This window comes from Cervus elaphus, chromosome 21, assembly GCF_910594005.1.
Source record: "Cervus elaphus chromosome 21, mCerEla1.1, whole genome shotgun sequence".
Classification (NCBI taxonomy): domain Eukaryota; kingdom Metazoa; phylum Chordata; class Mammalia; order Artiodactyla; family Cervidae; genus Cervus; species Cervus elaphus.
Genome location: NC_057835.1, coordinates 44,696,720 through 44,711,749, shown reverse-complemented (window position 1 = coordinate 44,711,749; position 15,030 = coordinate 44,696,720). Strand labels below are relative to the sequence as shown.

General features: G+C 33.9%; 1 protein-coding gene across 2 annotated transcripts in view; it reads right to left on the bottom strand.

Annotated features, from left to right (window-relative positions):
* ZC2HC1A (zinc finger C2HC-type containing 1A) overlaps positions 1–15,030 on the bottom strand; it is a 51,921-nt gene that overhangs the window by 16,237 nt on the left and 20,654 nt on the right. For both annotated transcript variants that reach the window (XM_043880017.1, XM_043880016.1), the window contains exons 4-7: positions 11,531–11,672; positions 8,901–9,049; positions 3,643–3,742; positions 2,922–3,021 (exon numbers count right to left, since the gene is read on the bottom strand). In XM_043880017.1, coding sequence (XP_043735952.1) covers positions 2,922–3,021; positions 3,643–3,742; positions 8,901–9,049; positions 11,531–11,672 — 491 coding nt within the window. The remainder of the gene's footprint in view (positions 1–2,921; positions 3,022–3,642; positions 3,743–8,900; positions 9,050–11,530; positions 11,673–15,030) is intronic.

Genomic DNA, 15,030 nt, shown 5'->3' with positions numbered 1-15,030 from the left:
AAGAAAAAAAATTTCCATTAGGGTGTATTTTGCTTTAAAAAATTCTGTTAAAATCAGCTGACCCACAGGTTGTCTAGAATTATCAAACATATTAGAATTTTTTCAAGTAAAAAGATAAATTTTTCTGTGGTGTGATTTCAATATATGCTAAATATTATAGATCACTGATATGTATGATTGCAGGCAAACACAATAAAGATTATACACACCAGGCTTTAAATAATTTCAAACCACTAAAATGACTCATTTTACTAATCTCAAAAGATGCTCAACTTCTTGAACCAGATGTCTTAATTCTAGATGTCTTATTTCTGTCTTTACTCAATTCTGATTTATCTGTGTCAATAAAAATCATGATAATCATTTTTGTTGTTGTTCAGTCACTAAGTTATGTCTGACTCTTTGCGACCCCATGGATTGCAGCACACCAGGCTTCCCTGTCTTTCACTATATTCTGGAGTTTGCTCAAATTCAGACCCACGGAGTCGGTGATGCCGTCTAGCCATCTCATCCTCTGCCACCGCCTTCACTTTTTGCCTTCAATTTTTCAGTATGAAAAGACAAAAGAACAGTCATACAAATCTCAAGTAATTACCTTACAAGTACCAGAATCATGATTCTGTGATGTTGCAAAAAGTTAACAAATCAGGAACTGAATTTATTGACTCACTATTATTTCATATATTCACAAAAAAATTCTACATTTTGTAGTTACATCTGTAAGTAAAGCAGAAACAGAGCTTTGCCATCACAGATTTTATAATCTAGTAAGGAAAAGAGACAAACCATTACCTCAGTAATTCTAAAAAAGGAATGAACTCTGACAGCTATGAATGATTCTATTCAGTATAATAATCATATTACTATCAATTAATACAGTAATTATATTAACTCATAGTAATATATTGGTCAGAAGCATACATCGCCACTCTCTTTCCAGCAGTTAGAAACAGTCCTTTAACACATAAGCATCATATATAGTATGGACAAATGAGATTTAAACAGTCATGCCTGACAGTTTAATAAGGGACAAATGAAAATTTTTAAATCTTTATAGCACTATAGCAGTGCACAACTTTTAAAATTCTTGTGCCTAAAGTTTCTTCTCATTAGTAAAAAAATTTCCTCCTAAAGATTAATAAATGTTCATCAGCTGTCAAGGTGTAAGCAGACTTAAAGTTGTCAGAGCAAGAAAGAGAAAACAGATAAGAACAAAGTCAGGTAGCTACTAGTTAGGGGTAAAGTAGGATCTAGAAATCTAGTATTCTAATCCAAAATCCAGTAACCCTTTTCATTTTACCAGCCAGCTTCATATGCCCCCTTAAAAAGAGTGTCAGTGCAACTTAATAGTGCCAACTGGTTAAGATTACCAGTATGATAGGAAAGGTACTAAAAAAAATTACCAGCCTATAATTCACAGTCAACCATAAACGGAAACCCCCATTTATAAACTTAAAACATATTGATATTTCTATATTTACGTATCTAATGAGTCAAAGCTATAAAAAGAAAATCAGATCAGTTTTTTTTTTTTTAGCACTGGAAGATGAGAACCTTTTACCTTCAACCAGCTGTTCTACTGATAACCTGTCTCTTTCTTAAGGATAGCCTGTCTCTTTTTTTTGGAAGCATGACAAAAAGAAAAGCATTTAACTAATCAGATCTTGTTAGCTGATCTTGTTCTTTTTCTACAATGCTAATTACAATAAACTATCTTTAGATCTTAAACACTTTATATATAATCCAAATTAGGAAACAAAAGGCAATTACTGTCTATTGATAGATACCATCCTTACAATATTGTAAAGTAATTAGCCTCCAACTAATAAAAATAAATGGAAAAAAAAAAAGATAGATACCATCCTATATATTTCCTATATAAAAGCCAAACTGAGACTCTAGATCTGAAAATAATGTGTCAGGCTTCCTAAACCAACTTTATAAACAGTATCTGTAAATATAAAGAATAAGGCTACATTCTAATAATCATATGCCATCCCTTAGTTTTCTTGTTTATCAAAATGAAAAGTGAGTTTCTACTAGAATAGAAAGATTTCTATTAAAAACTCTAGTGTTATCAATGAATTTTCCCACATTAAAATAATTGCTGAAGGCTTAATTATGCTACTTTACTAAAAAGCATATACATAAAACTATAGAAACATAAATAGTATTAAATTGTTATAGTTTCTATCGAAGTATACACGGAGTTTATAGCCAACCTACTTCTCCAATAACAGTAGACTCATCTTTTTAAAATTTATATATATTTTATGATTGTATAGTATCACTTTGTAGATTTTCACAATTTGATATTCAAACATAGCTACACATTTTTTTTTTACATTATAATAAAACCATATGTAAAGAGACTGATGCTTATCACCAAAGAGAGGTCAGCTGGTATCATGCTACTAACTCTGACAGCTGTGTGGCTTTGAGGAAATTACTTTGCTTCTCTGATCCTCTCTTCCTATGGCAGCGGGGTGGTTTTAATAAAAATAATGTAAAATGTCTAGCACAGTGCCTGATACATGCTTAAAAAAAATTGTTAGTGTAAAAGGTCTACTGTATTTTAATTAATTTCATTAGACTAGATTCTCAGAAGTAAAATTATGAAATGGAAAATGTGAATGTTTAAGGCTCTTGAGAAATGCCACCAGAACTTCTTCCAAACTGGTTATACTAATTTAGACTCTTAAAAGCAGTGTGTGAGCTCCTGATCAGCAATATATTAAAAGACAAACTTAGAAAATTGAGATTAATGAAAAAGCCAACTGTGTGTGTGTTTGTGTGTGCTAAGTCACTCCAGTCGTGTCTGACTCTGTGCGACCCCATGTTACCTAAATAGAACAAAACCTTAGTACCAGGCATGTATGAATATATACATCACTAAGAGATTAAGTTCCGTGTAGACTTACCCTACATGAGGGACTGCTATCCCTTTATGGGAGGGAGACAAGGTCTGAAGTTTGTTTCCCGAAGAGCTGCCAACTGAAGACACTTTACCTGAGGGAGCACCTTTTAATAAAAAAGGCATTAGTTTTAACAACACTCTGAAAAAGAAAAATCACATTAACCAGAGCATCTGACAAAACAATGCTTTCGTGGCAATAAATCTTCATGACAAAAAATCAAAATGAACGATCAAATCCAAAATTAAGTAAAATTTTTATGGAACAACACACAGCATCCTTCATTTCTAATTTCTGTACTTCTTTCTTACAATTTACATACAAATGAAGGTACACTTCAGCAATCAAGATCTTCTTTAAACCATTAAATATTTGCCTATTAAGGATAATTATCAAGTTTAGACAGGTATAGACAGAAACAAGGGGAAAAAATACTGTGGTCAAAGAATCAAGAAAAGGACTTTGGTTGACTACTCTGAAGAGATGATATATCGGTAACTACATCAAGGATAGACATTTACACTAAAAAAGGACTACAAAACATCTAAAGTATAAGCTACTGAAAGTTACTTTATTTTTACCCAAAATAATTTCTTATCTTCCACATCAACTCCTAATAAACCTAGTTTTAAATAATCCAAAACAGAATACTGTCTTCATTTCCTTCTCTACTGATTCTGATATTTAAAAAAAAAAAAAAATCAAGTTATTTTACAGATCTCATTACCTACAACAGTTTTGCTAGTGCCACTTGGCTGTGGTAATCGTGATGATCCTGATGAGGTGGTCCCAGGAGAATTTAACTTTTTAAGTGCAGGCGGCTTATACTAAAACAATGAAAACACAATGTTTTATCAACATTACATTTTGATTATGATTACAAACCAGTATTTCAAAAGCACACATTCCCTTAAATGTGTCAGATGTTTTACCACCTACTCAAATTATCCAAATTTAGAAAGAGTAGGTTAAAACATCACCTCAGAAAGAAGTTACCCAAGAAATGTTCCTTCTCCAAATTGGCATACTAAAATTCTGGCTCAGATGTTCTGCTGCTAAAATAGAGAGTAAATTTTCCCAGTTGAAAGAAAACAAAATGGATCAAGTGGAAAAAATTTCCTCAATGTTAAGATTTTAAATGCCAACCATATTATTAGAAAAACTTAAAACCGCCCAAAGATGCTCCCTCGGTGGTGTGGTTCTAAAGGTCAAGATTTTTGTATGTTCCTTGGTATGGTTTTATATTTCATATATATAATCCAGGCACATATCTTACTGATGAAAATTCCTAAGAGCACATATAAGCCTGAACAAGTTTTAAATAGCTGTCTAACAGATTGTTGCCCCAATGTGAAAACAAAGAGCTAATTCTTCATTAACCTCACCAGAGCATGTTACATGAATGGGATATGGGCTGAGAAAAGATACGGTATTTCAGCTTATCTCATTTATTCTCCTTTTTTTCTCTACAGAGAAATATCACCATCAAGTTTGTTTTACTGTCTCTTATTTAAACAAAATTCTTCTCTATTACGGAATATAAAGCATCTTATTTATCACCCACCCCAATATAAAGAAGTAAACTTGCCCAGGGTTACACCCACTTCACAGAACAGGAATTAAGACTCATACTGTCTCAGTCCTCATCCTGTATGCCAACTGTAAGGTGATTATTGTGCTTGCCTGTGTACCTGAGCCCTATTCTTAGGACTTTATGAGAGAAACTGGTTTTAAGTCCAACTTTTAAAAATCAAATCATATTTATAACCTATTATCAGTATAAAATTTAAGATGCTCTGCTATTAAAAACTGCTGGCTAAGCACAAACATTAAAATCACACACTCTTCAAAATTCAGTATTTGACCTTTTACAAAAATAAATCTTATAAGTGGGTCTCACACACACACACATACACACACACATAAACAAGCACATTTGACACTATAATGCCAGAAACTTCCATTTCTTAACCACTTGGCAACTAGAAAACCTTCAATAACTGTCTGTCAAATGAACAAAATGACTAGGAGACTTTGGAAATGTATATGGAGCCATATAAATATACTGTTTCTTGGAAAACCTAAGAGGTATTTCCGGTAGTATCAGTCTTTCCCATGAAAATATCAATACTCTTGAATATATTAGGAAAGATTTTAAAACTAACACTATGGAAAACAAGACCTAACACAGACTTGTCAAAATATTAGAGGCATGCCTACTAAAAATACAGTCAATAAAATTGGATTAAGAAACAGGTTTGGTTACTCTTTCACATTTTGCTAATTATCAAAACAGAACAATATACCCTGAGAGGTCAAGTTTTAGGCAGGAAGAGCCCTCGCAGCATTATAAACTGGGAATAAAGATTTCTAGGTATATATTAGGAATTTCTATATTAATTTAATGGCTTATAAACAGAAAAAGGCAGAACATTTCTTTCAAAAAGTGCTTTGTTTTTCTGCTCTGTATTAGACCTCCTATTATTTTACTCAGTCTTTTGGTCAGGTTTTCTGAGATGACGAGAATCTAGCCCAACTGTATCTATCTTCTACAGTATTTCCTATTACTTTCTGTCAGAACAAGTCAGGTTAGTTTCCTTACTGACTTCTCATACTACTCTGAATGCCTCTAGTTTAAAACATATGTATCTCTCAGTAACTGGCTGTTCCCCTGACCTAGATAATACGACTCCTTCCTTACTGAGCTGTATTTTATCTAGTCTACACATCAAGCTGAAATTCTACTACTAGGCATTCAGGATGACTCTAGCTAGCAACGATTTTGCATAAATTCATTTTAATGATCAGAAGAACAGTCTATTTTTACAGTTATACTCAATACATGTTTCAATACATGTTTCAATACATGATTATTTCATGTGTTTTTATACAGATCACAAACCTAATACATTTCCTTGGTAAAATATTTATGTTCACAAAGACTTTTCATTTCTGATAAAATGGGAGAAGGTATTTATTTATTTGGACCAAGGCAGCATTCAGCCCAAAGATGGGCACAATAAAGGATAAAAAGGGTAAAGACCTAGCAGACGCTGAAGAGATCAAGAAGAGATAGAAAGAATACATGGAAGAACTGTATAAAAAAGATCTTAATGAACTGGATTACTACGATGGTACGGTTAGTCAACCAGAGCCAGACATTCTGGAGTGTGAAGTCAAGTGGGCCTTAAGAACTGCTGTTAATAAAGCTAGTGGATATGATGAAATTCCAGCAGAACTATTCAAAACCGTAAAGGATGATGCCATCAAGGTGTTGCATTCATCATGTCAGCAAATTTGGAAGACCCAGCAGTGGCGACAGAACTGGAAAAGGTTAATACTCATCCCAGTTCCAAAGGGTAGTACCAAAGAATGTGCTAACCATTGGACAATTGCACTCATCTCCCATGCTAGTAAGGTCACGCTTAAAATCTTGCATGCTAGGCTTCAGCATTATATGAACTAAGAACTTCCAGATGTCCAGGCTGGGTTCAAGAAAGAAAGAGGAACTAGAGACCAAACTGCCAAGATTCACTGGATTATCAAGAAAGCAAGGGAATTTCAGAAAAACATCTATCTCTGTTCCATTGACTAAGCTAAAGCCTTTGATTGTTTGAATCATGACAAACTGTGGGAAGCTCTTACAGATGGGAATACCAAACCATCTTATCTGTCTCCTGAGAAACCTGTTTGCAGGTCAAGAAGCAACAGTTAGTACCCTGTATGGATTGGTTCAAGATCGAGAAAATACAACAGGGCTATCTGCTGTCGCCCTGTTTGTTTAACCTACATCATGAGAAATGAGCACATCATGAGAAATCCCGGGCTGGATGAGCTACAAGCTGGAAACCAACTATACTTTAAGAAAAGTATTTATAAAGCTATCATAGATAAAAATATCATCATGATCTGAAGACTATAAATAAAGGCAAAAATTGATTGTATGTAAAATCAAAATAGTGACTACTTCAAAATGCTTGGGGCTGAGAGTGGGAGAACATTACATACTGGGACTGAAACAGTGCAGTGAGGCTTCTGTAACACTAAGAATAGTCTATTTCTCAATGTTCCTGTGGTTACACATGAATTTATGTGCTGTGCATTTTTTTCTGCATGTAATTTACCAAAAAAAACCAACTGGGGAAAACTATAAGAAAAAAGTCAGAGTATAAGTGTTGTAAAAAATAAGAGCTTAGAGATAAATATTTAAAATATTAACTATGGTGATAACTTTTAAAATATATACATGTATACTTAATTTTCCATAGAGAATAGAAAGCCCTTTAATAATCAGAAAACATTATTAACAATTGAATGGCACATTTTCAGACTTAAAACTTCACTACTTTAGAATAAGTAGGGTAAGTAAGAATCAATCAGAATACTGAAAATTCCTAAACACAAAATACTTACTGTGTTGCTTGAAACTCATAAGGTAACTCAGTCTAACCTAATCTGATGCAGGATCTAAATTATGCATGGGTTATTTAATTTGTTCTTTTAAAATAACAATATGTAACTTAGCATACATTAAATGACATTTTTTGGTCTGCTATGCCATGGCATTTCATGGGTCTACTTTAATACAACCATGCTTGAACTTGATAAAATTCCTAATGAAGAATTATGAAAGCTTAACTGAATGGTAGAACTTCTTTTAACTACAAAAACCTGATCTTTACTGTATTTGTAGTGGGCTGCAATAAGACCAGAGTATAGTCACTAAATATGATAAGGAAGCATTTAAGAATCTTTAGGAAAAGTATTCTACTTAGTTTACTAATATAGATCCAGTACTTGGTACAGTATTACTCAAAAACGAGTGAACACAATGAGAAAATACGGAATTAGACTGAAATAAATACACATCATTGGGCATGGAATCAGAACTGAAAATTTAAGGTGGGAACTAAAAACTAGCTGGATTTTACATTTATGAATCATTTGACACCACGCTGTTGAAATATACACATCCTATTTTATTTCCTTTGCTCTATTATTTTATTCTTAAAAATCTTTTTGGGTGTTCTTAAACTGTTTAAAAGATAAGCTTTGTTTGCCATCTGTTTTGGAAATTCTTCAAAATGAGTTTTCTTTGCTGTTCTTTCTCCACAATGATGATGATAATAATCATATGCTCTATTTCCAATAATATTTACAGAAATTCAATAGCAGGATTCTCTCAAGGAGGTCTCAATTGCAATGGGATCTTTTAATCCAATATTTTATTCATAAGTAACAAGTGAATTTGATTATTACCATTTGCTAAATTTACAGTCCAAAAAAAAAAGTTAACAAATGAAAGCTTTGTGAAAAATAAAATTTGCTTAGAAGTATAATACTGTCAAAGTTTTAACATAACAATATACTTAAAGAAAAACAACAGTAGTGCAAAAATAAAGTACACATAACAAAATTCTCTTATGATTTACGGTTCTCTAACTGCTTTCACATACATCATTTCATTTGTTTCTCACAATAGTTATGCAGATTACTTCACAGGTGAAGAAATAAAGGCTTACACATATTAACATCACTTTTGCCTAAAAGTTCAAAAGTAGAAGTCTGGATGTGCACCTATGCTTTCATTTCCTGAAATGTGTTACTCATTTCACATGAAATATTACTCATATCACATGAAAATATTCATTATTCACATGATTTTCAAACGTGAATTTTTATTGCCAATTTCTCACTCATCTAACCCCTCTAGTTTCCTGTGAATGTACTATACCAATTTTTAACCCTTTCCTTTTCCCTAATACCTCTTTTAATCTGTATGTTTTTTAAGTCTTCACTAACCCAAGTCTACTTCAAATTTTGTTCTCACATAGCCATTCAAATTTCTTACTAAATCCTTGAACATTAATATATAAATTTTAGCAGGTGAGAAAACTGTACTTAAATGTTCTGTAAAGAACAAACACAAAACCATGAACTTAAATCACCTCATTATTTATTTGCAGGAATGATTACAATGATTACCTGTGTCCGAGAAGTTGATTTTCCTTTGGTGTCAGTAGAAAATTTGCCTTTATTACTAATACGTGCTGCCTGTTCTTTACAGAAATTTATATGTCTATCAGCTGCATTTTCATTAAATCTTCTCTGGCAATATGGACACTGAATATAGTCTAAAACAGAAAAAAGAAGCAGATTAGTAATAAAATACTTGAAATGAGACATAAAGAATTATAAGTTTTATAAACAGTAACTTAAGACATATAAACAATGTTTGCGAAGCAAAAACTTGTTTCTTTATAACCACCCAACCTGACTTATAGGAACTTAGTAAAGACATTTAAGAAAAAACATCTGCTAGCATATGCCAAATCACAATTTTCTTCCAGCTTAGAATCAAGTTTGAGGGGTGAAAAACAATAAATCCTCACTATAAAAAAATAAGGAAAAATGTTAATTCATTTTTGCCTCTATAATACCATATCTTTTCATCAAACATATATTTTTTATATGGTAGACTAGGTTAATTATTAATAACACATTACATTAAACATATACAAAAACTGGGCTCATCTGTTAAAATCTTTAATTTTGGTTAGATAAAAGCTGTCAAGAAATAGTGTAAAAGACTTTATACAGTTTTATTTTCTTTAGAGGTCCCAACAGATGGAAGAAGTGATAAAAATATATCTCATTAACATAATTAATTCAAGTTTAAGAAACTGCAAATGCTTCAAAGATTAAATATGCTTCCCAAATGTGAAAGTGAAGTCGCTCAGTCGTGTCCGACTCTTTGCGACCCCATGGACTGTAGCCTACCAGGCTCCTCCATCCATGAAATTTTCCAGGCAAGAATACTGGAGTGGGTTGCCATTTCCTTCTCCAGGGGATATTCCCAACCCAGGGATCAAACCCTGGTCTCCCACATTGCCGGCAAATGCTTTACCCTCTGAGCCACCAGGGGTTCCCAAATGGAATGCATACTATAAACAAAATTTTTTATAAAATTAAATAAAGTTATCCCAGAAAAAATCAAATTTTGTAGCAGTGTAAAAGATTTCAAATCTATGAGATATCAAGGAGAAATAAATATAACAACTTAGCAAGGTCACAAAAAAATCAATTTATTTCAACAGGTTTACTTTTTGAGGTGGAGTTTGCCTTTTAGAATTTACACTCATCTCAAGCTCAGAAATGTGTCCTGCTAACTAGTGAAATACATCTAAAACCTCTAGTAACAAAGTAGTTGTTTTGTTAGGGTCAAGAGATAAAAAAATTCTCTAAAGTTCAAAATATCCTGAAAACTGTCACTCTCTCTCTCTGACTTATGCAAACATGAGAAATATACCTATGTTGAATCAGATACAATATACAAACACCTCTGAAACAAAGAGAGAATTCAACTTCATGGAGAAAATTAAGGTAGAAATAGAAGAGACTCACACCCAGATGGAACATTCCAGAGATACTCAAAGCATTAAAGTTAATTACTAAGGCTCAGACAGAATTGGCAAACGAGGACCCATGGGCCAAATCCAGCTTGCCTGCAACATGTTTTCATAAAATTTTATTGGAACACAGCCATTTACATATTTTCTGTGGCTGACTTCTAGAAACGGTGGCAGAAAGGAACAGCTGCAACAGAGACCTTATGGCTTGCGATAACCTAAGAGATTAACTACTGACCCTTTATACAAATGGTTTATCAACCTCTCTTCTACAATAAAATGTTACAAAGGATCATATCTAACTTTCCCTTTGCTAACAAACTAATCCCAATCTAGAATACTAACACAATTTTAAAGCAGCTAACTTGCTATATTAAAATAACTACTTCTTGAGGCTACTCTGTACCCAATGGCAAAATGTCAATGGTGCTATTTTAAATCTTTCAGTATCTCAATTATCTCATAGCATCTTGCCAGCATCTTGCCTTGCTTTTGGTAAGGATAAACAAGCAACTTTTACCCACCAAATGAAGAAAACATAAAAATACATGAATTTAGGGCAAATTTAGTAAAATCTGTTTATATGGTGGTTATCCCACTAGAGTAATACATTTTTAGAAGCAAAGTTATTATTTAATTCCCCTTTCTAGATGAGATGATACCAAAGAACTAAGCAACGTAACTATCTGAATCTTATTGAATGACTACATTTCAATTGACAATATGCATGATTAAAATGTTTTCCTGGAACATTTAATAGTTACTACAATAATTTTTAAATTATATTAAATACTAAATGGCCACCCACTCCAGTATTCTTGCCTGAAGAATCCCATGGACAGAGGAGCCTGGTAGGCTCCAGTTCTTGTGGCTGGAAAGAGTCGGACACGACTAAGCGACTAACACTACACTACTACAATAATTCTTAAATTATATTAAATGCCTTACAAAAGTACTGAGAGAAAAAGTTTAAATAAAAGTACTGACATAAAAATATGATGCATTTCTATGTTCAACACTGCCGTGTCTTTATAAGCCTAAATGCCTGGACTGTCACCATTATTTTACAGGAAACTTACCAAGATTATGCTTCATCAAGTTCAATTATTATAAATTTAGTAATATCTTAAAATTTATAAGAACTCTATCAATACGATCAGTATTTTGTCCCCATATGAACACTTTCAGTCAAAATACGCCATATACCAGGATCATAAGACGGTGGAGGAGGTGGGGGAAGTTTGCCACCCTCTTTCAGCACTTGACCAAGGCCTTTAGCCGCTCTTATTGTGGCAATGAACTCTTCATGCTTTCTTCTCCAATTAGATGGCTTCTTTGGTGGTTCAGGCTATAAACAAATTAAAAAAACAAAACAAAAAAAAACTAGTTTTCAAAAACAGTTTTTAATATATTAAAACAAAACTCAAGGAAATATTTTAAGTGTTCTCTTATCAGGATCCTTATATGATCTTCTTCCCAAAGTTATAATTTTAAAAAGAAACTTTAGGCAACTGTACTTATATGCAATTTTTAATTATAACTGTAAATTGTGTCAGACACTGCTAAACTGCCTGTCAATGTTACAAACATTTAACCCCACCACTAAGGGTGTATTTCCCTATTCTCCCATAGTTTCTCCAACATTGTATGATACTGAAATTTTGGTGTTTTTTTTTTAACTGATAAGAGAGGTGAAAAACATTTCTTTCTGTGGTTTTTAACTGGCTTTTTCCCTATAATGAGTGAAAACTAACATCTTTTTGTATCATTAAGAATTATTTGTATTGCCTTTTCTGTGGTGTGTTTATAAAGCCTGGTCAACATATCTATTGGGTTATTGGCCTTTTTTCTGTTTTTAACAACTTCAAGTAATTTTTTTTTACAGACTAGCCTCACCCATCCCCCACAATATAGCTCTTTTAACCTTGTCTAAGTGTCCTCTGATATGCAGAATTATTTTTTAAATGCAGTTGAACTTACTTTTTCTTTTATTGTCTCCATATTTGTAGTCACTTAGCAAGGTCCAACCTCACACGAAAGTAAAATAAAAATTTACCATGTTTCTACCTAGTCCTTTCATGGATTCATTTTTAAGATTTTTAATCTTTTATTCATTTGGAATTTATCCTCATGTATGGAGTGACATATGGACTCAACTTTATTTTTTGTTTTCTAATATAGCTATGCAGCTGCCTCACCATCCTTTATTGACTTTTCTGCCTACTGAACTGAGACAACACCTTTATCATATTCTCTTTGGCATTCGGGCCTATTTCTGAACTCTGTGTTCCACTGTTTCGACTACATGTGTCAATACTCATGTTTTAAATATTGAGATTTTATAATATTTTAATATTCAGTAAAGACTTCCTTGGTGGCTCAGTGGTAAAGAACCCGCTTGCCAATGCAGGAGACATAGGAGACACAGTTCAATCCCTGGATCGGGAAGATCCCCTGGAGAAGGAACAGCAACCCACTCCAGTATTCTTGCCTGGGAAATCCCATGGACAGAGACGCCTGGCAGGCTACAGTCCATGACACTTGGAAGAGTTGCAAGAGTTGGACACAACTGAGAGACTAATCAACAAAGGTTAACTCTACTTTATTCTGTTTCTCTTTCAATATTTTCTGGTTATTCTTATATGTGTTATTTTTCCATTTTAAAGTCAGCATGTTTTTTAAAACTACATTTTAACTGGAAAAATTAAACATTCCATTCATACACAACTTAACTTAAAATCTCTATTTAGCTGAAATTTACTTATCTAAGAATGTGATGTATTTCCACTAGAAAACAGGTTTGTTTGGGTCTTTCAGTAGTTTTTTAAAGTATTCTTTGTGAAAGTTTTCCACCTTTGTTACCATAAGGTTTATTCCTAAACTGGAGAAGGAAATGGCAATCCACTCCAGTATTCTTGCCTGAAGGATTCTGTGGACAGAGAAGCCTGGCGAGCCCCAGTCCTTGGGGTCACAAAGAGCCAGACACAGCTGAGTTACTAATTCTTAAATATATTTTGTGCTGTTCTTTTGTAAGAATCTTTTAATCATTTTTATATTTCAATGAGTTGTTTGTTGAAATATGAAACCTTTCTGCATGTTAACATTACATCCCATTACAACAATGATAGCCTTTTATTTCTTTTTAATGAATCTATTATTAAAAGAACCACCAAGGAAACTCCTGGCCTAGATGGCTGCCTTTACTGTTAAATACATGAGGACATTTAAGGAAGAAAAAGCACCAATCTTTTAAAAATTCTTTCAAAAAATAGAAAACAAGAAAACAACTTCCCAACTAGTCATTACAAAAGCAACAAAATTGATTACACAGACATTCCTCTTCTGCTTCTCTAAAACAACATATGTCCAGGAGGGCTGGTGCTGCCATCTATACTTCCCTCAATTCTTAAACTAATCACTTCAAAAACAGGACACTTTAAAGTGGCCCCCTCACCTTCAGAAAGGGTATTATCTTTTCCATTAGTGCTTTCTGAGAGCCTCTGCTCTGAACCTCTTCAAATCTCGGTGCCTCTTCCCACTTCCTCCCTCCTGGCTTTTGTCCAATTTCAGACAGGCTCATTCCACTTTCAGCTCATTCCAAGTTCCTGTAGCTCACCCCAGTTCCTGCCTGTGCTGTGATAAACAAGGGATATGTACCTTCAGATAAGCACCCTCATCTTTAAGGAGTCACCGTTGAGGGTGAGGAGACCCCACAACTGTAAGGTGGCAGGTTCTCAGATTCTAGGCCATGGGTGCCCCAGCAACTTCCTGCTTTTCTACTGTGGTAGCTTCTCCTGGATCTGTTTCTTTGGGCAGCTCTGACTTATCCTTGTGGCTCAGACAGTCAAGAAACTGCCTACAATGTGGGAGACCCGGGTTTGATCCCTGGGCTGCAAAGATCCCCTGGAGAAAGAACGGCTACAGACATGACAAAGCGACTTTGAGAGGAGAAAGAGACATACTTTGTTTGTAGTCCCTGGAGTACGCCTGAATTTCTCCAAAAATGGGAGTTTGTATTTGCTTTGCTCCACTCTGCTTGTGATTTTTGTATTGAGAACCTCACCATGACATTTGTGTGTGCTCAGTTGCATCTGACTCTTGACCTCATGGACTGTTGCATGCCAAGCTGCTGTGTTCATGGGATTCTCCAGGCAAAAATACTGGAGTGGGTTGCCACTTACTCCTCCAGGAGATCTTCCCAACCGGGATGGAACCTACATCTCCTGCATCTATTGTACTGACAGGAGGATTCTTTATCACTGTGCCTGGGAAGCCCATACTACAATGTTTAAAATCTTCTAATATACTGTTTCTCCAATTAACATGCATATGACTCATTCAAATATTTTGTTAACATGCAGATTCAAATTTAGTATGTCTGGGAGGAACCTGAGACTGCATTTTTAACAAATTTCCAAAACAGTGCTGCTATTACTGCTCTATGGACCACACTTTAAGGAGCAAGAAAATAAAACTACTTATCGTAAAGTAAGTTTTTACTTGGCTTTTTCTTAAAGATTAAGTTTTTTAAAGTATACAAACCTCCTCTTTAAAGAAATAACCTGGATGTCCATCTATAGATGAATGGATAAAGAAGCTGTGGTATACACATACAATGAAATACTACTCAGCCCCCCAAAAAAGAATGAATGTGAGTCAGTAGAATTGAGGTGGATGAATCTAAAGTCTGTTTTACATGGAGTCAA